General features: G+C 41.2%; 1 protein-coding gene and 1 pseudogene across 2 annotated transcripts in view; one reads left to right on the top strand and one right to left on the bottom strand.

The window, feature by feature from the left end:
• OTOA (otoancorin) overlaps positions 1 to 24,097 on the bottom strand; it is a 187,691-nt gene extending 163,594 nt beyond the window's left edge. Inside the window, exons 1-6 of one of the 2 annotated variants that reach the window (XM_077449009.1) lie at positions 23,888 to 24,097; positions 14,955 to 15,049; positions 6,178 to 6,263; positions 2,230 to 2,258; positions 2,124 to 2,154; positions 1,261 to 1,288 (exon numbers count right to left, since the gene is read on the bottom strand). In XM_077449009.1, coding sequence (XP_077305135.1) covers positions 1,261 to 1,288; positions 2,124 to 2,154; positions 2,230 to 2,258; positions 6,178 to 6,262 — 173 coding nt within the window. In that variant the 5' untranslated portion in view covers position 6,263; positions 14,955 to 15,049; positions 23,888 to 24,097. The remainder of the gene's footprint in view (positions 1 to 1,260; positions 1,289 to 2,123; positions 2,155 to 2,229; positions 2,259 to 6,177; positions 6,264 to 14,954; positions 15,050 to 23,887) is intronic. The other variant, XM_077449010.1, reaches the window with a different exon arrangement.
• On the top strand, positions 18,797 to 18,904 carry LOC143925802 (U2 spliceosomal RNA; annotated as a pseudogene).
• Positions 24,098 to 25,970: the final 1,873 nt, after the last annotated feature.

Genomic DNA, 25,970 nt, shown 5'->3' with positions numbered 1-25,970 from the left:
TCATCTATCTAACCTAAGCTCTTCTGCGCCCAGGTGCCTAGAGACTGAGCCATTGTAGTATACAAATTTTGCCCAATTTCCATGATTGGGAGCCTGGCTCTACACCCTTTCATCTACTAAACCTTGCTATTGGCTGGCCTCACTGGCCATTAGAAAGGTCTAGGACGTGGGGAGTGAGCCAGGCTACAAAATCAATTTAAAACCTTTTCTCTATCCAGAGACAGTACTGTTCTCTTTCCCACATTGTCATGTTTTATCTGGAGGTTTGTAATATTCTTCTGATATTAAAAGATATTAAGGTGGGCTACTGGGTACAAGACCAGTTTCATCCAAGTCAACTAACATAGATATCACTGAATATAACTACAGAGACAATACCTTAGGAAGGATATTAGTATTTGTGGTCTACTTTTGTGTGCCATACATTTAGTTATCACCATGACTTTTGTGTCACAAGCAAACCTTTAGTGGCCTATTTATAAAGCAGTGGATGTGACTTATACCAAACATTCACTAATGTAAATCAATCGCTGTCATTTAAAACCCCTGAACTTGCAGGTAATGTTCGGTGAATATCAGATACTTTATACCAGCCTTTCGCAACCCTTTCAACACAGAGGAACCCTTGAAATAGTTCTCCGGTCTCAGGGAACCCCTGCTAAAAATCTACAACTCATGATAGATTAGTGTGATGGTCAGTGAGAGGAATGGTCCTTACACTTGTGGTCATTGGGAAGAATTACCTCCTTACAGATAGCTAAAAAGATCAATGGTGTTAGAGAGAACTTATCCGAGAGGCAGAAATTGCCCAATGCTGAAGGAACCCCTAGCAAGCTTTGGAGGAACCCTGGTTGAGAATCACTGCTTTATACTTTTTTAGATGCTCCCATTCTTATAGGTTGAAATGTGACATGGACTGGTAACATTTCTATAAATAGAACCAACATAAATGCACACAAAGGTAAGAAGCTATTTAGAACTGAATTTAGTGCTTTGAATTGGAAGTTACTTATTAAAAATAGAAACATTGCCTCCTCTTTTCAGTTCTTTAAATACATAAGTGGGAGAAGGATTAAATAATCAATAAAATATATTTTTTTAATTAATTTGCACGTTTGTATATATTATACTTCCAATGCTCAATAGACTTTTTATAACTTTGTAAATAGTTGTGCATATTATTATGTATATAGACATATACATACATGCAGACTAATATTTAAATTCATTTTTTTTTTTTGTGTAAAAGAAAACAATTACCTTTGAAACTGCAGTATGTGAAGAAAACCTGTAATAGAAATCAAGGATTTCAGTGACAAAATCGGTACTCTCTGTACTACATATCTATCATGTCTGCAGAAATAAAAGTCTTTTGTATTTAAAGAGGAACTTCACCCTTTTCAAAAACATTACAAGAAAGGCACCTTTAGAATGATTTAGTAATTCAAACAGATATGTATAAATAGATGTTTTTCTAGGGGCAAATTCATCTTTCTCCTTTTCCTTCCTGAATCTCTGCCTAGAACTCTGGGTATCCTCTCTGGACCATATGACAGGGCCTTTCCAGGATGCAGCTGTGAGGCCCTGGTTAAATCACCAGTGCCTCACTCGAGATATTTACATTCATCAGGTAAACAATAAAATTTTGTTTAAACTAATTAATATAAAGGAATTTCATATCAGCATGCAAAGCTGTATGCAAATGTGATTTTGTTGAAGTGGTTGTAAACCCTTACATATACCCAGTGAAGTGACAAGCCCCAGATGAGAAACAGAGATGAAACAAATACTCCTACATAGGTTGTACCTGTTAATCTGCAGCTGTCTCCTTTCCAGCCTTCTAAAACACAAGGTGGGATCTGATGTCACACATTGCACAGCATGGGCTTGATTAAGAGACCGGATCCTTGGAAATTGCTGCCATTTTCTTGGGTCATCACATGTGCTAATGACTCTACTTTTAAATTTTTACTTTTGTAATTCTTCTCCTCAAAAAAAAAACCTTTAAAACCCCTTACATGAGCAGAGGCTGTTGATTTCCTTATCATTACAGATACATTTTAACAAAACATTGGTTTGAATTGTTCTTGCTAATGAATATGAACCATGAAATATTAACTTACCAATCAAATATTTTCTGCTCATCAGTTCATCCTAGGAAAAATGACAGTACATAAGGATGCAGCCTTTACATTAAAATGAAGCAAAAATTAAAAAGGAAATACTGACCAGTCCTTGCAAAAGTTGAGGAGGCAAATCTGTCGGGCAAAAAGAAAAATATAACCATGTTAGCATGCCTCATTCATATAGTTTAGTCCTTCATTGAGCTTGGCTTATTCCATTTTGTTGCTAAAATCTATAAGCACGGTCCATTAAAACAAATTCCTACTGTAGGTCAGAAACATTGTGAAACATTTTCAATATATAAAGTGCGCTTAAAACTGAAAAGAAAATCAACAGGCACACGCAAAATGCTATCCATAATTCATATTACATATTTGTAGCTTATTTTCCATTTTTGTATTCATAGAATAACAATGGAACTGATGTCATTGCAATTGCGTATGGTGCAATTGCAAAGTATTACTGCATCCAGCATTTTTTTTAAATATTTTATCAAGAAAGGCTCTACTCCATCAGGTTGGAATTTTTATTGAACATTCAAGGAGAACTGCATTCCCTTCATCAGTGCCAATAATAGAGAAATCAGATTTGAATTAAAGTGTATTTTTAGCCAAAACGTTTTCAGTTTAGAAGAGAGTAGGAAAAAAATACAACCCCTGTCTGGTTTTAATACTGTCCAATGGATCTGTTAGAGAAAGAACTGGACAGGGAATGCAGGAAACCCTCTTTTACATTATGTATTGGAATGCTAGGACCCCTGTTTCCCTGCTACTGATTTTCCCTCACTTTCTGTCTGGTAAAAGGTTGTCCCCACAACAGAGAATGAGGGAAATCTCTCTAACATAGCTCTGTATAGCGGTGGTCATCAACCCTGTCCTCAGGGCCCACTAACAGGCCAGTTTGTAAGATAACTGAAATACATCACAGGTGATATAATTTGCTGCTCAGTGATTGCACTATTCTAGTCTGCATCTCCCCAAGGTAATACTTAAAACCTGGCCTGTTAGTGGGCCCCGAGGACAGGGTTGATAACTACTGCTGTATAGCTTTGAGACAGGGATTCTAACCCTTCCTCATCCTTTCCAAAACTTTTATACACTTTAACAAATTAGAATAATGTAAACATAAAACATAGAAATTAATGAAAAAATAAAACATTATCTATATAGATATGTAGCCACCCTGCCTTAATCAGGAGTGTTTATCTACATTTCAAGGTGCTAAGCTGCAGTTAGCTTAGCTAAATTGATAGTTCAGGTTATATATGTTTCTCTTGGGCCCTGGTTACTGTATGTGCTTTTCTGTGGTCAGTGGATGGTACTGCTGCCACTAGCATAAGTATAAGTGCTGCATTATTCAGAGTTATATTTATTTTTCCCTGGACAACTATTAGGAGTTTTTTGGCCACTGGTGCATGCTGGGGGGGTATACATGATCAGGGAATGACATTAGGAGTAATTTCTCCCCTGGGCCGCTGGTCTGGGGAAGGGGTGTGCTTGCGGCTGAAACCTCTTAAGCCTGCTGCCTGAAAGGGTGACCATGTGGCTGGATTTGGGGCTTAGCCTGCGAAGCCTAGGAATCAAGGAGCCATAAAGGGACCTCCAGATGTCTTAAGGGCTGGAAGAAGCTTGGTTGGAACTCACTGGAGTTTGAGGTCTTCTACCAAGGTGGCTGGAAGCTGATCTAACAAGTGTTTTACAGTTAGAAGCTGCTATCATAGATTGCCAGGTTGACGTCAAGGTTATTTAGCTGTGAGGACTCTGGGTACTTTTGTTTCATTTTTGTTGAGTCTGCTGGTTCATGGGGGTTCTGTGCCCTAGTCCTCTCTCCTTGGAGTTTTAGTGTGACTATGAGCTGATAAACATCTTTGTGTTTTGCACCTTAAGTTAAGCTATTGCCTAACCCGTGCCTATCTGTTCACATTCAACCATTGCCTAAGTAATCTATACCCTAAGGGGAAATGTCAGCCCATTCTGTCTCTGGGGGTTACCGCTATGCTTCCAGGGGTCAGAGGGTGCTACATAATGTATATGTACACATACACAAACATTTTATACATATACATCAAGACAAAATAAAAATATTGGGAAAAGAATGCTAAACAATTACATTGCAAAAAGAAATATCATTTAGGCTGTATATTTCTTGCCATTTCCATGACCCGCCACCAAAAAAACAACCCAACATAAATTTTACTCCTGATGTGCATGGGGAAACCACATACACGTATTACTTGCTGCATGTACCCAAAGTAGGGCACAGAAACAATAGGTGTGTCATGGGCTTCCTGATTATGTGGTCACTGTGATTGGCTGTCACAGTAATCATGTGATTGGGAGCATGTCTCACTGGCTTTTGCCACCTGTCAGTGACAACACAGTCTTAGCGCTGGGGGAGCACAATTGAGCATGATCTGGAGACAAAACAGTGGCACATTTATATGGCAATGCTGAAAAAGGCCCACTTCCATGCTATATGCATACAGCCAACAGAAAGGGGTTAATATCCATTATGTAATAGTGTAATGCCATGATGATAAATGTATATTTCTTTTGTTTTTTTAAATCACGTTAATAAAAATTATTGATATAATTACTATGCTTTATATGTACAATTTGCGTGTATTGTAAAGGTAAGAGGTATTAGCTACCATGGTAGGAACCCTTGCAAAGCCGATGCTTTCAGAAGCAAAAGTAAATAGCTTAACTCCAGCAGAGCAAGAAAAAAAAGTCCACTTATTTTAAGCACAAAGTAAAAATAACAGTGTATTAGCCACACAAGGGTTTTACCAGCAGAAAGTCCAATCCAATTAGTTTTAGGCAGCTTCCGGCAGACATTCAGCACTCTAAACACTTGTCTTCTCACCAACGTTCTTACTACTCTACACCTGCGCTAGGAGATTCCTGTCTTTAAGGGTTTCTTCCTGAAGGTAGGCTTAATCCTTTCGGGACATGAGTCCCAGTTGTAAAGGATAGAGATTCTTTCCCACCCAAATATCTCTCCAAACCTCCAAATCCAGAGAGAACTGTAAGTCAGTCCTCTCCTCTCTGTAAGTCAGTCTCTCCTCCCTTGTATGGGTGAGAACCCCTCAGTATACCAACTGCACACAAATCATCCCCCTTAAAGGGGCAACAAATATAGGTAAAATATAGCGCACATCCAGGATGATCCATCCTTGGTGTTCTGTCCTGTACAGCATTCATAGAGGGAGAACTGGTATCAGTAGAGAAAATAAAATATCCAGTTAATAACTTTGTTGTAGCCAGAAGTATAAAGACTTTTTGAAAAAAAAAAATCATATCACCCATTAATAAATGTGACTTGGCAATAGCAAAAAGGATATCACTGTGAAATGACAACTGAGAAACCTACATAAAGGAATAGTATCTAAGGTCCTGCAGCTGACTTTCAGTTTTCTCTTGAGCACATTAAGAAATTCTGATATGCAAACATAATTTCTGGAAGCCAAAATATAGTTCTGCACCCCCACCTTCCTTCTCCATGCCTTATTAATAACTGAACCTACCCGTCATCTGATAAACAAACAGTAGCTTAAAAAACGCTAGCATGGTCAGTTACTGGTAGAGGAGCACAGGAGAAGTTTCCTTGAAGATAGCACCAGCAACTGTGAAACAAAAAGGGGGAGCATATATTTTTTCAAGTCAGCAGGAAAACCAGAGGTAAGTCTGCCATAGTGTGCAAATATACATTATTGCTCCCCCAACATCCAGCACCCCTTTCTCTTCCTTTGGCAGTAGTAGCTATACAAAGGGATAGGATCAGGTAAGTCACCTCCTAACTCTCCTTCCAGAAGTCAATATTTGAATTAACATTGTACCCTATGGTTTTGAGACCCCAATGTGCTTAAAAACAATTTGAAAGTTGTATGCAAGCACCAGTGGATCCTTCTTGTCATTGAATTCGCAGCTTTATAAACAGCTTGTTATGGACATAGTTAGGAATTAAATCTGAGTGCAGACTGCTATGCCCCACAGGTGACACTGCCCAGCAGTAATCAGATAGTACAGATTCTGGCAGAATTTCTTTGGGTACCTGGAACAAAGGAATTCTGGGCAGCTACAGCACTTTGTTGACTGAGAAACGCCAACAGGAGACAAAGCTTCACTTCCACATTCATCCTAAAAAAAGAGAGTAGTTGTAGGTGTAACGAAAAACAATACTACTAGAAGTGTTTTTCCCTTGATTTTATAAAAATGTAAATGCCACATAAACGTTCATGTTACAGGAATATATGAAGATGTTACAATCTAATTTCTTTCATGAAGCTCAGCATGCTTTACATGTTCTTTAGCAGTAACCTAGACAGGGCAGAATTCCTACATGTAACTAAACAAGAAAAAGAGGGACGCACCTTGTGTATTATCTGAAGATTATAAGGATACATTAGAGGTCATTTATGCATCACAATAGAGAAAATGCACTTATCAGCCTTGCATCAGGGTAACAGCTCATTAGAGTCATGGTCTTCGATTTCTTTACTCAAAACACAGTAATCAGCACAAAACCATTTGACAAGTGGTCATCATCAAAGGGAACTATTGCTCTTCTTCATCCCCATTAGAGTCTTTAATGCACCAGATTGGTGTGCTTTTTATTTCGATATAGGGCACTGGTTTCCTTTGATGATGACCAGGTACCTGTCGATGAAGAGGGTTTAACCTGAAACATTCACTTGAAACTTCTAACTTCTTTGTCTGTTGTTTTCTGTCTATTACAGGGGTAATTTGATCATTTATTTGCATGTAACCTACATTTTTAGGTCTTTTACACTTGTGTCTTCTTTGTGTCTTATTCTATTGATGGACAGAACTATATTTAATTGATCATATTTGGGAATGTATGTGATTGTATCCCCTTTTTTGAACCTTAGCATCAGAATTCTTGCCTATACTAAGTTTTCTTTATAATGTGCTACTGTAGGTTAAGAAGTGGTCAGGGTCAGGCTCAGGCTTCATTCTGCATCAGTCCAGAGAATCACAAGAGAGATATACACCACCACTCAAAAGCAGGTCCTGGGAACTCAGGGATAATTGCTCCAGGTGAAGGGATCCGGGTGCGAGCCACAGCATGCAGATAATGTGGATAATGACAGAACTCTGGATGGCCGCACTCCAATGCTAAAACAATGCTTTCTTCAAATAATATTTAGGACACAGCAAATGACATCACAGCGAAAGATGCTAACAGCTGACGCATTTCGCACTAAGGCTAGTGCTTACTCTTAGCTGGTACACCTGGTAATTTCATTGTGATGTCATTTGCTGTGTCCTAAATATTATTTGAATAAAGCATCGTTTTAGCATCGGAGTGCGGCTGTCCAGCGTTCTGTCATTATCCACATTATCTTCATTCTGCATCCTCAGCTTTTCATCTGCATCTTCTTGATTTGATTTAGTCACTTTCCCTCGAAACGAGTACTATGTATAATGGCAGTACAGTCAAACCATAATAAGGATATTCCACATACACTATATAAAGGCAGTCCCCGGGTTACAAACAAGATAGGGACTGTAGGTTTGTTTTTAAGTTGAATTTGTTTGTAAGTCAGAACATGTAGGTATATAAGTGTAGCTCCAGCCAAAAAAAAAAACTTTTTTATGCTTTTTGGATAACATAGGGAAGGGTTAACACCCCTGTATCATTTGTTTTGCTGTCTTTACCCCTGTTTAGAAGATTTCATCTCACTTTCTGTCCCTATGAATAATGGGTTGTTGCGGAAACAAGGATTGGTGATAAAGCTTCAGTGGAGACACCTTTTTCCCATGATAACTCTTTTACAGGAGTGAATTTCCCTTCCAAGGGGTAGATTTCCTCTCACTTCCTGTTGTCTCCCTCTGTTCGTAAGTAGGAGCCGTTTTTAGGTCAGATGTTTGTAACCCGGGGACCGCCAGTATGTCTGTTCTACACACTAATTCTGTAGCAGCTGTTGAGTGTTGGGTGGGTCCTGCAAAGTCTCTAAAAAAGTCTCACCATTTATGACAGGGCAAACAAGCTCAGGTACTCTCAGGCTCCAAGCAAAAAAAAATACCTTTGCATCCTCTGAAACAAGAATTGTTTCCTTCTAAATGGAGAATTCTATTATCTTTTTATGCTTGATTATTTTGCACTATAGAAATTTACAGCTTTATCTACCTATCTCTGTGTGTTATGCTATGGGGTAGCTCTCTTTTATTAATCTATCTGCGCACTTTCAAATAGTAAAATGAGTTACACTGACAAGAGAATAGTTCTTCATACCATAATTAGCACTTATACATATACCTGATTAGTCAATAATAATTGATCAAAAAATCATCTCTTAACCGATGCAACTAGAGTAAACTGATATTTTATTGGTTACTATGGGCTAACCAGCTTTTGTGCATCATTATTGCTCCTTAGTCTTTACAAGTGTAGCCACCTAGGACAATTTGTAGCTTCTCACTCTCTCTTCTGTGTTCTAATATTGTTGCAGTACCCCACTGCGGCCACTAAGTGTCACTGGCACTTAGGGCCATAGTTCTGGAATGGTAGCAAAAGTTATGAGTCTTTATGTCCCTGCTGATTACCCCTAGTAGGTTTCTGCAGTGGTGCATGCTGAGACAAGTGCAAAAAAAGTTTGGAGAGTGGCCTGGTGAGTCTCTCCTTCCCCTGGGCTTTGGCCTGGGGTGGATGTGTACAAGTATTTGTGCTGTGTAGTCCTGTGGGGCCCAGCACAGTTTTTTTCAGTCTGCCCTGCCTGGTCAGGGAGGGTAAGCCTTACAAGGTAGAAGAGACTGATGGATGTCATCTGGAGTGGCATCGGTGTCTGCCCTCAGAGTTCTGGGATGGTAGCAAAAGTTATACTATTGAGTCTTTATGCTCCTTCTGATTACCCCTAGTAGGTTTCTGCAGTGGTGCATGCTGAGGCTAGTGCAAAAAAAGTTTGGAGAGTGGCCTGGTGAGTCTTTCCTTCCTCTGGGCTTCGGCCTGGGGTGGATGTGTACAAGTATTTTTGCTGTGTAGTCCTATGGGGCCTAGCACATTATTTTTCAGTCTGCCCTGCCTGGTCAGGGAAAGTAAGCCTTACAAGGTAGAAGAGACTGATGGATGTCACCTGGAGCGGCATCGGTGTCTGCCCTCAGAGAATCATGGCACTCCATTGGACTTATTGGGTATGGAATCCCCCATTGTTATTGGAGATCTAACCCCAACCCTTTCTCCCCGAGTTGAACTCCAGCCTTATATTCAGTCTTGCACAGTTGTACAGGCCCCTTTCCTATAATGACATTTTTTATTTTGATTTCACTCCTTTCTGTGAGCTTCTCACACTGTAATCAGATAGAGCACACCTCATTTTCTGGCTGGACATCCAGCATTATCTAGTCTGCTCCCTAGCCTCATTCTACCAATCCCTCTTTTGTCCCCTTTCATTCATTGGATTTCAGTTATTTAATCATGGAGGCTTAGCATTTCATGTAGAGAATTACCCATGGCAGTCTGCATGCAGATGCATTGTCAAGCATTTTATGCTATGTGTATTGAAGACTGTTGTCAAGCCTAGAGCTGCTTATATACAATGGTGCATGCACGATCTGACTGCCAAACAATCTTTATTGTAAAATATCATGCACAATAACATGCACATTTACATTGGATGATCCAGAATATGTGTGCCTATTGGGTAGGAGGAGGGGTGTCACTCAGTTTCAGGGAAAACCATAGTGATTGGATAAGAAAATTTAGCCTGGACAAAAACTCTTACATGGAGGAGGCCTGGCCAGAGGACGCAGGGCCAGATTAAGAACATCATGGGCCTGGTGCTGAGGATTTTGGTAGGGCCTTTTATAAACAATAAGTAAATAAAAATGCAAAAATTTTTTTGTTATAACAAATTAAATTAAAGAGAGAGAGGGAGGATGAGAGAGAGAGAAAGGGGATGAAAGAGGTGTGAGGGGTAAGGGATCGAGGATGAGAGAGAAAGGGGGGGGGGGGTGAGAGAAAGAGGATGCACATGAGCATGTGTGGGAATGACATCAATGCAGCCTGGCCAAGGCAAGTGACGGAAGGCACAGAACCCAGAAGGAAGACCGGGTGAAGATGTTAGTGCCCAGGCCCCACCGGATTGATCACAGCACAGCACTGGAGGGCTCAGTCTGACAATTTAAGTGTATCCTAATGTGCTAATATGCTGGGCATACTTGTACATTATGGCATAACCTACCCCAGGGCCTCTAAAAAGTAGTAATGTTCGAAAAGTTTACTACCGCTTTAATATCACGAGCCTCTCATGGGGCCCCCTACTGACTCTGTGGCCCTTGGGCAGTGCCTAAGTGCATAGTTGTCAACATTTCAAAAATATTTTCAGGAACGCTTTTTTACAATTGCTATATTTAGAGTAGCTGACATCCCCTATGTTCCTCTATACATCACAATAGTAATTACAAAATTAAATAAATACTAATAATGGGGCAGAACAAATATGAGGACTGTGAGATTTCCTTTAGTTGAACTGACAAAAGTGTGCCCATTCTAGAGCTGGTAACATTGAGGATATTCAGTATAATTTTAAAGAACAGTTTTTGTGGGTAAGAGGCATAGGGGAGGAGTATGGATGGTATAAAAGTGGGAAGTATGTGCAGGTGAGGGAGAGGAATGTGGAGGGTCTAACAGTGGGCACTATGTACATGAGGAGTGCAGAGGGTATGGCAGAAGGCACTATGTACAGGAGAGGAATGTGAAGGGTAGTATGCACAGCAGAGGAGTGCAGAGGGTATGACATTGGGCACTATGTATAAGAGAACAGTGTGGAGGGTATAACAGTGAGCAACATGTACAGGAGTGTGGAGGGTATGACAGTGGGCACTATGTACAGGAGAGAAGTGTGGAGAGTAGGACAGTAAGCAGTAATTACAGGAGAGGGGTGTGGAGGGAGGGTATGACGCTGGGCACTATGTATAGGAGAGGAGTATGGAGGGAATGACAGTGAGTAGTATGTACAGGAGAGGAGTGTGGAGGGTGTGACAGTGGGCACTATATATAGGAGAGAAGTGTGGAGGGTATGACAGTGGGCACTATGTATAGGAGAGGAGTATGGAGGGTATGACAGTGAGTAGTATGTACAGGAGAGGAGTGTGGAGGGTATGACAGTGGGCACTATGTATAGGAGAGAAGTGTGGAGAGTATGAAAGTGGGCACTATGTATGGGAGAGGAGGATGAAGTAATCTGGGAAGGAAAAATGTAAAGGTTTGTGGAAGGATGTTTAGGGACTGCGTAGTGGTTAATCGGGCCATACATGGATTGAAATTACACCAATTAAGCAGAGCCCAGCCATAGTCGATCTATGTATGGGCTAGCTGGTTTTACACAAGTCAACCTATTAACTGACTTGAGTACAACCAGCCTGTCAGGTTTTCCCCAAAACAATCAGTGCTGCCAGCTATAGTTAGCAACACTAATCATTGTATTCACTGGCAGAACACAATAACACTGCGGGAGTGATTGCCCCATTCACAGGTCAGCAGGTGAGAGGGTGTGTGGGGACAGGCTGGGGAGAGATACTAGTCAGTGCCTGGGTAGGCACTGGTTAGTATCAGAGCCAGATACACACAGGTTACATACGCCACAATTGTTAGAACGAGAGCAATAATTCTAGCACTAGACCTCCTCTGTAACTCTAAACGTGTAACCTGTAAAAAAATTTAAAGCATCGCTTAGTACACAACAAAAAATAGTGCTAACTTTAGTGTTTTTTTTTTAATGAATGAAACAGTTTCTTTCCAAAAAAAAAGTTTGAAAAATTGCTGCGCAAATGTCATGTAACATAAAAAGTTGCAAAGACCACAATTTTATTCCATAGAGTGTCTGCTAAAACAATATATAATGCTTGAGGGTTCTGAGTAATTTTCTAGCATAAAAAAAATGATGACTTTTACATGTAGGAGAGAAGTCTCAGAATGGGCCTGGGTGGCAAGGGGTTAATTATCATAAGTAATATACAAATAATTATTATGAGCACTGTGAGTTCATCCTCTCAGTCTGCTGCAGAGTGTTCCAGATTGTGTTTAAACTGGCCGCTCTGTATGTAGCTTCTGACAGGCTGCGCAAGCAGCCCTGTATCTCCGGAACCATAGATGATAGCAGCCCCATATTTTAACCAGTGCTGGAATGGGTCTTTAGCTACCTACCCCCCAAATGTGGGGTCTCTGTGACTCCTGATCGCTGAGCTACAATCCTCGAAGTCAATCTTTTTTTTTTTTTTTTTGGGCAAATGGGCCTATCTTGAGAAAGGGGCCTGGAGCTGCAGCTTAAATAGCCCCTATGTTAATCCGGTCCTGAGAGGACGGCTACCACTAAAGTCAGGAAGGCAATCTGTAGGCACTCCACTAGAGTTCAAAGTACAGATAGAGAGGGTTTATTTTATTCTACTCAGGAAATATGTGGAAATAAGCCTTGGAATTTACATATGGGGCAATCTTCGTTCTTGTAACACTACCCAAACCCTAGCCATAAAAATAAAAAATGTCTATCCACTTTTAACCTCCTCGCGCCCGCCCTATGGCCGAATGACGGCAGTAGAGCAGGCGCCTTCGTCCGGGTTGTCGTCCCTGGACGGCGTGATGTTTACTTCCGCAATGCGCGCCGCCGCGGGCGCGCATCGCGGGCGCGCATCGCGGAAGTTCTGTGTTCGCCGTGTCCCCCGGGGACAGGCAAACACAGATCGCTGTAAACGGCCAATCACAGCGGCCGTTTACAGCGTGATCGGCGTATCCAATGGGAGATGATCTCATATGTTTACATATGAGATCATCTCTCAGCGCCGCTCTCCTTCCTCGCACAGACAGTGCGAGAGGGGAGAGATGAACGGCTGCAGCGGCAGCCGTTCTGCCTGTGAAAGAAAAAAAAGTAAAAAAATAAAATAAAGTGCCATCCTCCCCTAGCAGTGCCATCCTCCCCTAGCAGTGCCATCCACCCCCAGCAGTGCCATCCGCCCCAGTGCCATCCGCCCCAGTGCCATCTGCCCCAGTGCCATCCGCCCCAGTGCCATCCACCCCAGTGCCACCTGCCCCCAGTGCCATCCACCCCAGTGCTACCTGCCCCCAGTGCCATCCACCCCAGTGCTACCTGCCCCCAGTGCCATCCACCCCAGTGCTACCTGCCCCCAGTGCCATCCACCCCAGTGCTACCTGCCCCCAGTGCCATCCACCCCAGTGCTACCTGCCCCCAGTGCCATCCACCCCAGTGCCACCTGCCCCCAGTGCCACCTGCCCCCAGTGCCACGTGTCGTCAGTGCCACGTGTCGTCAGTGCCACGTGTCAGTGCCACATAGTGCCATCTGTCATCAGTGCCATGTATCAGTGCCATTTGTCATCAGTGCCACCTGTCAGTGTCACATGCCATCTGTTGTCAGTGTCACGTGTCATCAATGCCACTTATCAGTGCCATCTGTCATCAGTGTCACGCGTCATTGGTGCCACGTATTAGTGCCATCTGTCACCGGTGGCACGTATTAGTGCCACGTATTAGTGCCACGTGTCACCAGTGCGACGTATTAGTGCCACGTGCCATCAGTGCCACGTATTAGTGCCACGTGTCATCAGTGCCACGTATTAGTGCCACGTGTCATCAGTGCCACATATTAGTGTCATCTGTCATCAGTGCCACATATTAGTGCCATCTGTCATCAGTGCCACGTGTCATCAGTGCCACGTATAAGTGTCATCATTGCCACGTATCAGTGCCATCTGTCATCAGTGTCACGTGTCATTGTCCTGGTATTTCAAAAGTGTAATAAATAGTCAACAAGTTAGATGTGTAATTTATGCTTCTAGAACACGTGGTGGCGCTCCCTGCATGTTGGGCCTCTCTATGTGGCCAGGCTGTGAAAAAGTCCCACACACGTGGTATTGTAATATTCAGGAGGAGTAGCAGAATTTTTTGGGGGGTGTCATTTGTGGTATACACATGCCACGTGAGAGAAATAACCTATTACAATGACAATTTTGTGGAGAAAAATAAAAAAAATGAAAAATCTTCATTTTGCAAAGAATTGTGGGAAAAAAATGACAACATCAAAAAGCTCACCATGCCTCTTACTAAATACCTTGGAATGTCTACTTTCCAAAAAGGGGTCATTTGGGGGGTATTTGTACTTTTCTGACTTGTTCGGGTCACAAGAAGCGAGATAGGCCACCAGTACATCAGATGTGATCAATTTTGTGCGATTCGCACCACAGCTTGTAGACGCTCTAACTTTCACAAAGACCAAATAATATCCACTAATTTGGGTTATTTTTACCAAAGATATGTAGCAGTATAAATTGTGACCAAAATTTATGAAGAAAAATTAATAATTTGCATAATTTTGTCACAGAAACAAAGAAATATGCGTTTTTTTTCAAAATTTTCGGTCTTTTTTCATTTATAGCGCAAAAAATAAAAACCCCAGAGGTGATCAAATACCACCAAAAGAAAGCTCTATTTGTGGGAAAAAAAGGACAAAAAATTCATTTGGGTACAGTGTTGCATGACTGAGTAATTGTCATTCAAATTGTGAGAGCACCGAAAGCTGAAAATTGGTCTGGGCAGAATGGTGTTTAAGTGCCCAGTAAGCAAGTGGTTAAAATGAATACCTTATGTTTATATTCTTTCAGATGGGACAAAATGTGTATTTTTCTACAGAGACAAAAAGGTGACAATCATGAATTTTCAAGTATACGTGTATATCTATCTATGCAATCGAGAGAGAAGACCTCAATTTCATAGACGTGTTTACTAATGCTAACACCCATTTAATTCCCACAACTATAACATAATTATTGCAATTGTAAATCAGATAGAGAATACTTACCCTAGACTTTTATGAATCTTTCCAGATTTGTAACTTATGTTGATGTGATGAATACCTTGTTTATATTCTTACAGTTAGGACATATTTTGTATGTTCTATAGAGTAAAAAGGGACAATCATGGATATTCAAGTATACTTTAAAATGTATGCAATCTAGAGAGAAGACTTCAATTTCATAGACATGCTTACGAATGCTATCAGTCATTTAACTCCCACAACTATAACATAATTATTGCTATTGTAAATCAGATAGAGAATAGTCACCCTAGATTTTTATGAATCTTCACATTTTTAATGGCTAAATAGATCAAATTTGTAAGATTTAGCATTCTGCCATGTTGTTATATCTGTTTGGCTTTATAACTTTCAGGTCTTTTAATGAAAATTCAATTTCAAGTAATAAACCATCTCAACCATTGAACTTTGTTATGTTTTCACCTTTCTTTTCTCCCAAGGTTGTATTGTTAATGCACAATAAAAGTGATGAGGTTTACATAATGGTGGAGGAATGCGTTCAAATTGTTTTTCTTTCATTTTTATAGCTCTTTTATATTATTTTCATTGAGCAGTCGTTAGCAGTAATGGACAGTACACTTGATGATGGACACAATTTACTGAAGGCAAATCCACTTTGCACTACAAGTGCAAAGTGCACTTGAAATTGCACTGAAAGTGCAGTCACTGTAGATCCGGGGGGGGGGGGGGGGACATGCAAGGAAAATAAAAAACAGCATTTTAGTTTGCACATGATTGGATAATAAAATCACTGCACTTCCAGGTGCACTTGGCACTTGTAGTTTGCACTTTTAGTGCAAAGTGGATTTGCCTTTCGTAAATAACCCCCAATGGCTAAGCATTTAGTGCTTGTACCGTCATGGTTCTGGCTTTAGACTGGACCTAGTATCATGTGTTTTGTCATGCTGAGTGCATACATACCAAGTGATGTGTAAGTGTATTACTTACAGATACTTATTTTTTAAAGTGGAACTAAACCCCAAGAATATTCCCTTCTTTCCTGCATTGCCATCTACAAATATCCTGCACATGCACAGATGTGCTTCTCTCTGTCAGCTGGGCTGAAGTACAAAGAAAAAAGATAATATACCTTTCCAAAAATCAGCAAACATTCTCCAATTAGGAAAGAAGAAGGTGATAGGAGCCAATAAAGAAAAGCACTTTTAATGGCTGAAGGTCTGCTTTAACCACTTCAGCCCCGGTAAAATTTACCCCTTTCCTGACCAGGCCATGTTTTGTGATACGGCACAGCATCGTTTTAACTAACAATTGCGCGGCCGTGTATATAAATATATGTCCCTTTTTCCCCACAAATAGAGCTTTCTTTTGGTGGTATTTGATCACCTCTGCAGTTTCTTATTTTTTGTGCTATAAACAAACAAAAGAGAGCATCAATTTTGAAAAAAAACACAATTGTTTTGTACTTTTTGCTATAATAAATATCCCAAATAAAAAAAATAAAAAAAAACTTCTTCATCAGTTTAGGCCAATATGTATTCTTCTACATATTTTTGGTACAAAAATTGCAATAAAGCATATATTGATTGGTTTGCGCAAAAGTTATCTCGTCTACAAAATAGGGGATAGATTTATTGCATTTTTATTATTTTTTTTTTACTAGTAATGGCGGTGATCAGCAATTTTTATCATGACTGTAACATTTCGGCAGACAGATCGGACACTTTTGACACTCTTTTGGAACCATTGACATTTATACAGCCACTGATTATTGTATAAATGTCATTGGCAGGGAAGGGGTTAACACTAGGGGTTAAATGTGTTGTCTAGGTGTGTCCTAACTGTGGGAGGTGGGACTGACTAATGGAGGAGACCGATCATTGTTCCTACTTAGTAGGAGCACACGATCTGTCTCCTCTTCCCTGAGAGAGCCAGGATTTGTGTGTTTACACACACAGATTCCGGTTAGCGCTCTGTCATGAACGATCGCCGTTGCCCGGCGCTCATTGCGCCTGCCAGGCATGCGTATCGGCCCCGGGGACAAGTGTCTTAAAGAGCCGACGTACGGCTACGACAGCTCATGCTGGGTAGCCATCCTGCCGCAGTATAACTGCAGGAGTTGGTCAGAAAGGTTATATATATATATATATATATATATATATATATATATATATATATATATATATATATATACATACATACATACACACACTGGTGAAAATAAATATTTGATCCCATGTAGATTTTGTAAATTTGCCCACTTACAAAGAAATGAAGGGTCTATAATTTTTATCATAGGTGTATTTTAAATGATAGAGACAGAATATCAACCATAAATGCAGAAAAAAACACGATAGAAATGTTATAAATTGAGTTGCAGTTCAGTGAGTAAAATAAGTATTTGATCCCCACATGACTTAGTACTTGGTGGAGAAACCCTTGTTGGCAAACACAGAGGTCAGACGTTTCTTGTAGTTGGTTACCAGGTTTGCACACATCTTAGGGGGGATTTTGGTCCACTCTTCTTCACAGATCTTCTCTAAATTCCTAAAGATGTTGTAAACTAAACTATACTGTGTACCTATAGGTAAGCCTAAAATAAGGTTTACCTATATGTACTGCAAATATCTCCTAAAAGTGCACAGTTTAGGAGATATTTACTATAAACTGCGCCGATTATGTAATCAGCGCATGTGCTCTGAAGGGACGGCTGACAGTTTCTTCAGAAGTCAGTGCTGTGACCGACGGCTCCTGCGCACATGCGCAAGAGTGACATCACACAGCTCCGGTCAGTCACAGAGCCGGAGTCTGCAGCCCCGGAAGGAAGACAGGAGAAAATGGATGTGGCCTCCAGCAGGGGTGAAGCGGGCTTCATTTGCAGGTAAGTATCACATAATGTGCTAGTATGTGATGCATACTAGCCCATTATGCCTTTACTTTGCAGGGAAGAAAAAAGGGGAAAAAACCTACACAGTTTACTTCCTCTTTAAGGTTTATTGGGTGTCGCTTGGAAACTCAGATTTTTAGCTCCATCTATGAATTTTTTATAGCATTAAGGTCTGGAGACTGGCTAGGTTACGCCATGACCTTTCTTGAGCCACTCCTTTGTTGCCTTGGTGGTATGTTTTGGGTCATTGCCATGCTGGAATATCCATCCATAACCCATCTTCAGTGTTCTGGCTGAGGGAAGGTTTTAATCCAAGATTTTACAATATATGGCCCTGTCCATTGGCCCCTCATTTCGGCAAAGTCGGCCTGTACCTTTAGCAGAGAAACAGCCCTGAAGTATAACGTTTCCACCTCCATTCTTGACTGTAGGGATGGAGTTCTTGGGTCATGTCAAAGAGACAAATTTTGGTCTCATCTGACCACAGCATTTTCTCTCAATCCTTCTCTGAATCTTTTAAATATTCATTGGCAGACTTCAGATGGGCCTGTACATGTGCCTTCTTGAGAAGGGGGACCTTGCGGGCACTGCAGGATTTCAATCCATGGCAGCTAATTGTATTACCAATAGTTTGTTTGGTAACTGTGGTCTTGAGATCACTCAAAAACTTCTCCTGTGTAATTCTGGGATAATCCCTCACTTTTCTCATGATCATCCTTACCCCATGAGGCAAAATCTTGCATGGAGCTTTAGACCGCAGGCGATTGATGGTTATTTTGTATTTCTTCCATTTGGGAATAATCGCTCCAACAGTTGTCTTACCAAGCTTCTTGCTGATGGTCTTGTAGCCCATTCAAGCCTTGTGCGGGTCTATAATCTTATCCCTAATGCCCTTTGACAGCTCTTTGGTCTTGCCCAGGATGGTGGGTTTGAAAGGAAGAAAAATTTTGTGGACAGGTGTCTTTTACACACATAACAAGTTGTCGCTTCTCGGTCTTTTGGCTAAGATCAAGTGTAGTATCTGTTCTTATCAGTTGCCAAATGAGGCGCTGTTCCATCCCTAATAGAGAGGGTTTGGTCAGCACTCTCCAATGGCATAATTAGCATCCGGAAGGGCAGTTTCGGTAGGGGCCACGTCGTGCTGCCCGACAGTAAACTGGGGGTCGATGCATGGTTGGGTCTGAGCAGTCTGGAAGGGTGCTACTGGTGAGGATGGGAGCTGCTGTTGGTCTGACCCAGAGGGTCGAGTACCTGGCCTTCTGGCCTGGATTGGGGTAGTTCTAGCCCTGGACAGTTTTTCAGGAGGGAGTACTTCCCGAATGTAATTAGGTAGGAGTGATGGGAGCGATGGTGGAGCCTGATGGCAAAGGCCTCTCACCAAGCTTCCTGATCTTCATGCCTTCCTGCCTGGGGTGGGGGTTGCTGTGGTCCGGACCGTGGGTCAGGGCGGTCTTGAAAGCCTTTGGAGTATGTGCCCCTGGAGTGGCAGTCCTGGGGTGCCTTAAGATCAACGTGAGTGAGGGACATGTTTATTTTGGGCACCACGGTCACTGCACCAATAGCACGCTTTTTTTAGCACCTGCCACTTGGGCCAGGCCTTTTGGCTGGAACCAGTGAACCAGTGAAATTTTTGATTCCTGGCCGGAGGGACTGGTCATTGTGTTACACAATAGCCACCTTTTCACTCTCCTCTTCACTATCCCTTCCCAACTTTAGTTATTTATTTTATTTTGTGTTTGTCACATCTTGTTTTGTCACTTTGCACGTTTGCTGAGATGAGTAGGGTCATAGGTCCCAGGGCCTATCCTGAAAGTTTGGGGAAGGGGTGGACATGGCATTCTGGCTTAGTTCGCCCTCTTCCTTAGGGTTGGGGTCTCCCTTCGGGGGAGCCTCACCTAGTATTTGGGTGGGTCTGTTTCGGCAGACCTTCCAAAGAACGGGGTCTGCCTGGTTTCGGCCAGAAAGACCAAGTTTTAAGTGCCCTTGTCCCTGTCAGGAGCCTAATGCCCTGGGGTATTCAGGACAAGGCCCTCTGATTTTAGAGGGCTTGTGTACTCATCTGAACTTTTTTGTGTCACTCTTTATGTGTGTGCACATTTTTTATTCACCCGGTGAAGTTTTTGAGTGTGTTTTGCACGCCACAGGCTTTCAATAAAAAAATAAAAAAAGTTTGTCGTTAGGAGCACTTTCTTAAAATGACAGGACTAATCTGTGTACCACATGATCACCTACTGTAGCCAGTCTGTGGGAGCCAGAATTATTTATTGGTAGGGGATCAAATACTTATTTTACTCACTGAACTGCAACTCAATTTATAATATTTATATCATGTGCTTTTTCTGGATTTTTGATTTTCTGACTTTTGATTTTTGCTATTCTGTCTCTCATTTAAAATACACACGATAGAAAAAAATATAGACTCTTAATTTCTTTGTAAGTGAGCAAACTAACAAGATCTGCAGGGGTTTTCAAATAAGTATGTAGTGATGTGATAATTTATTTGCCCATTTACCAAGTGTAAACTCTTGTTATGCTGTGTTTGTTTGCCCCTTTCCAATAATTCTGCTGTGCGCTCTCTCTCTCTCACCAAGGATGAGGTCTTCAAGCAGAGGTTTTGTGGGTAAGTGGGTGGAGAGAGGGACATGTGGTAGAAGGAGAAGCGTGAATTCCTGCTAAGAGAGAACAGGCTGTGTAAGTCCTGCAGTTACCTCACTGAGGCACACATATAGACTGTTACATAGTAGGTGAGGTTGAAAAAAAACCAAGTCCAACCTATGTGGGTGATTATAATATGACAGTGTTACATTGTATATCCCTGTATGTTGCAGTCGTTCAGGTGCTTATCTAATAGTTTCTTGAAACTATCAATGCCCCCCCCCCCCCCACCCCGCATGTGGAAGGGAATTCCACATCCTTGCCACTCTTACAGTAAAGAACCCTCTACATAGTTTAGGGTTAAACCTATTTTCTTTTTATTTTAATGAATGGCCATGAGTCTTGTTAAACTCCCTTTTGAGAAAAAGTTTTATCCCTATTGTGGGGTCACCATTATGGTATTTGTATATTGAAATCATATCCCCTCTCAAGCGTCTCTTCTCCAGAGAGAATAAGTTCAGTGCTCGCAACCTTTCCTCATAACTAATATCCTCCACACCCTTTATTAGCTTTGTTGCCCTTCTTTTACTCACTCAATTTCCAGTACATCCTTCCTGAGGACTGGTGCCCAGAACTGGACAGCATACTTCAGGTGCCAGACCAGAGTCTTGTAGAGCGGCAGAATTATCATTTTATTTCTGGAGATGATCCCTTTTTAATGCATGCCAATATTCTGTTTGCTTTGTTAGCGGCAGCTTGGCATTGCATGGCATTGCTGAGCCTATCATCTACTAGGACCCCCAGGTCCTTTTTCCATCCTAGATTCTCCCAGAGGTTCTCCCCCCAGTGTATAGATTAGATTCATTTTTTTGCCACCAAATGCATTATTTTACATTTTTCTATATTGAACCTCATTTGCCATGTACTTGCCCACCCCATTAATTTGTTCAGATCTTTTTGCAAGGTTTCCACATCCTGCGGAGAAGTTATTGCCCTGCTTAGCTTAGTATCGTCCGCAAATACAGGGATTGAACTGTTTATCCCATCCCCCAGGTCGTTTATGAACAAATTAAATAGGATTGGTCCCAGCACAGAACCCTGGGGGACCCCACTACCCACCCCTGACCATTCCGAGTACACCCCATTTATCACCACCCTCTGAACTCGCCCTTGTAGCCAGGTTTCAATCTATGTACTCACTCTATTGTCCATGCCAACGGACCTTATTTTGCACAGTAAACGTTTATGGGGAACTGTGTCAAATGCTTTTGCAAAATCCAGATACACCACATCTACGGGCCTTCCGTTATCTAGATGGCAACTGATCTTCTCATAGAAGATTAGTAGATTGGTTTGGCAAGAAAGATTCTTCATGAATCCATTCAGATTACTGCTAATGATACCGTTCTCATTACTAAAGTCTTGTATATAGCCCTTATCATCCCCTCCAAGAGTTTACATTCTATTGATGTTAGGCTAACTGGTCTTTAATTCCCAGGGATGTATTTTGGGCCCTTTTTAAATATTGGTGCTACATTGGCTTTTCTGCAATCAGCTGGTACCATTCCAGTCAGTAGACTGTCAATAAAAATTAGGAACAATGGTCTGCAATTACTTGACTGAGTTCCCTCGGGTGCAAACCATCTGGTCCCGGTGATTTATTAATGTTAAGTTTCCCAAGTCTAATTTTAATTCTGTCCTCTGTTAACCATGGAGGTGCTTCTTGTGATGTGTCATGAGGATAAACACTGAAGCCCCCCGATTCCCTCGTGAAGACTGAGGAGAAGAATTCACTCAATACCTTCGCCATCTCCCCATCCTTTGTAACCAGATGTCCTTCCTCATTCTTTATGGGGTCAATATGGTCTGTCCTTTGCATTTTTTTTTCTTCATTTTGGCGTGTGGGGGGTCCCCTCCGAATCCACACTAGACCCGAAGAGCCTGGTATCGACCAGGGGGCAGGCCACATTCAGCTGTCAGCGGGGAACCCCCCCCCCCGCTGACAGCTGATGACTCATCAGTTGTTAAGGATGCGGTGGCCAGCTTCTCGGCCCCGGCTTAGAAACCAGCTATATACAGTGTTAAAATAAAAAAACGCAAAACACATCAAAAAAGAAGAAATCCAGGTATGGATATTTTTACATAGATTCATTGGTCCAGCTTAGACCAATGTAACTATACATATAATATATATTGGGGTGATCCCGATATATATTATATGTATAGTTACATTAACTATACATATACAGTAATCTCCACCAGCTTCTGCCCTGCGGAGGTCAGCCACTAAGCATGGGCATCATTCAGAGACTGCTTTGTATTGTCTCAATGAATGCAAAGTGTTCTCCGGATGGATGGAGAAGAGGGATGGTGACATCACAATCTCAACCTTGTAGTGGTGGTGCTTACTACAACGATTTAAAGCTTCCAAAAATATGCATACCTGGAATTCATCTTTAACATTTATTGTGCTACCCTTGGGACATACAGTATAACCCTAAATAAGAGAGATAGATATTCAGGATGTGGATATGATATTTGTCCCTAGAACTGGTTAAATCTTAATTGAGAGATGCAGTATAACTCCCATTCTCAAAAATGAGATCCTATACAATGTTCTGTAAAGCTGTATAAAAAATAAACTGGTAAACAATACAACATTTAAATACAAATACATCCATAATGTTTGCCTAACCACTAGCTTGAAGCATGAACCACACTGGTTTTGTAGTCTGTTACTCCTGAATCACTTTTCCTTCATAAACATCATCCATTAAAAATTCAGCTCTCTACATCTTAGAATGGTCATTGATAATAATAGTGGGTATTTAATTAGTTAGACCCCTTTCACACTGAGGCGCTTTCACACAAAAAAAAGCACATGAAAAGCTCACAAAAACCTATTTCCATTAAAATAAATGAATGCCTTCACACTGGAGCAGTACGCTGGCAGGGCGGTGAAAAACGCCCTCCTCCGTTGAAATGAATGGAAAGCTCTTCAAAAGTGCTCAATGTTTTACTGGCAGTTTACACGCGCCTCAGTGGGGCTTACTGTGGTCAACAGCATTCCTCTGCACTTTGCACTGTTATTGAAAGGTCACTTTTTGACATGTTCATATTTCTATTTCTGGTTTTTAGAGTAAATCAAAGCATACATGTCTTGGCAATAACAGTGGGGTTTCAGTCTTGCTGTTGGATATTAATCAATTTTTTATATAGAGGATGGAGTAGGTGAAGTGGGAATTCTTTACTAGGCTGCAGTGACTGTGGCTTAGAACTAATTTTGGAACTTTGGATGGGAGACCTTGCATTTGAAGCCACTGAGAAACAAAGAAAAGTCAATGGATAACTTAATTCACAATATTCACCTATGAGTGAAATTCCACTTTTGATTAGACTGATCTTTTAATAAATTCAGGAATGCTTCAAGCGATCTTTCCTGAACCCTGTATTAAGAAACAATAATACATAGACTTACCTTTCCCGCACAGCTAGTTTGTAGTTTCTTCAACAGCTGAATGCACTGTACAGAGCAGGTCCTGAAACAGCAGAAAATTTCTCTTTCTCGGTAATAAGGTCAGTGGCATCAACAGCAAAGGAACATAATGTGGGCCGAGGGAGTTATTTTTACAATACAGCTTCGGATCTGATTACAGCCTCACCATGAAACTGAATGACACAGGTGTGATTGTAGACGCAGGACTATTGAACACCCACTGGCCCCTCTGCTAGAACTGTCTATATACAGTACTTTTTTTTTTTTTTTTTTAAGTGTTGTGTTTCACATGGAACAATAACTGCAGTATTAAACGGGTGTATGAACTTGGAAAATAAGTAATAAAACTATGTTTTCAGAGTATGTAAATCCAAAATCTTTTTTAATTTAATTTTAAATAGAGTAGGGAAGAGTTAGAACCTCTGTCACATTTTTATTACTGATGATGTCCCCTGCTGGGGTGATTTACCCTGTATATTCATCATGTAGACTAAGGACGGGCTCAGGCATGTTTGCAGCTCCACATGCCCAAGCTCGCCAGGAAGCTTACACTGCGCAGCGCTAATCACAGGTAGTGAGACATTTCCCGATCTGTGCTGCGCAGTGTAAGCATCCTGGCGGGCTTGGGCATGTGGAGCTGCGACCACGCCTGAGCCCATCCTTAATGGAGACCATTGTCCTTGGGACTGAAAGTGGGGCTCATTTACATGGAAGCTGTGACCTGCACAGTGAGAATCTATGTTTTTCTTGTTTTTTTTTTAATGTGGCTTGAGCCATATGGAGCTGTGTGTAAGCAGCCTATGTTATGCTATGGGGATGCAGCTGTATGAACAGTCGCAGGTCCTAATCTGACAGGTGTGAGGGTGCAGGTGTACAACCCCAAACACAGACAGCGTGCATGAGACAGTACAAAGTGGCTAATAATAAAATAAACAAGACTGACACCAAAATATATTTAATTGGTCATATAATGTCCACTGTGTTTATTCAAGGGGTAACCCACATTTAACAAATTCATTTTAGCCCAAACCAGCTTTCAGCATATCATTAAATTTTAAACTTAACAAAATGATCCAATACCAGATCTCAATCACCATGTCCCTCGAGACTTATACTGGAAGACGGACCCCACCAGCCTAAGCCAATTGTGAAACAAAAGGCTGAGGCCCCCCCCAACACCGTGAATTTTTCTATAATATTCTGTAAACCAACATTGAAGATATCTAGACCTATGTTAGATAAATATACCAGGTCTGATCTATAAAGACCTGAGAAAAAACCTTCCAAATCAATGTGGCGATAGGATAAGTTATTGGAAGCAACTAAAAAATTATGAATGGTTCTATTTAAATGCCTACGGATCTTGTCTAAATAAAACAAAGTACCAGAAGGAGACCAGAGTAACCTAGGAATCATCTCAGAAAAAGCCAAAATTGTGGATGGAAAAAGGACCTTTAAAGAAAAAGGTCCTGATTCATTTTACTTAGAAGAATCCAGGTTTTAACCTTACCAATGTCATTAGCCCCAGCACGGATGATTAATAAATCAGAGCTGGGCCAAATGTTAGACAAATAAATCAACTAATTTCTTAAGCCGCATACACATGATCGGATTTTCCAATGGGAATTGTGTGATGACAGGCTGTTGACAGAAAATCCGACCATTTGTACGTGCCATCGGACAATTGTCGGATTTTCCGTGGACAAATGTTGGATGGCAGGATTTAAAATTTTCCGTGGACAAATGTCTGTTGTCAGATTTTCCAAACGTGTGTACACAAAGTCCAAAGTACAAACACGCATGCTCGGAAGCAAGGACGAGCCGGAAGCTTGTAAAACTAGCATTCGTAATGGAGAATTAACATTTGTGACGCGGCAAAGAATGAAATCTCCAAATGCAGCACACATTCTCTTTTCCTTTATAATGGGATAATAATGAAGCTGCTTTGCTGGTGATACTGATGGAGTTCTACCAAACTTATTTAAAAAATCTTTTTTTTCTAGTGATATCAAGAAGTTTTTTTTGGATCAACTTACCACAATACCATTATCCAGTAGTTTAGAAG

Source organism: Lithobates pipiens, unplaced genomic scaffold (genome assembly GCF_037356315.1).
Source record: "Lithobates pipiens isolate NorthernLeopardFrog02 unplaced genomic scaffold, aLitPip1_a1.2 Scaffold_22, whole genome shotgun sequence".
In the NCBI taxonomy this organism is placed as follows: Eukaryota; Metazoa; Chordata; class Amphibia; order Anura; family Ranidae; genus Lithobates; species Lithobates pipiens.
The sequence above is the reverse complement of the archived record's forward strand: the minus strand, read 5'-3'. Positions and strand labels throughout refer to the sequence as shown.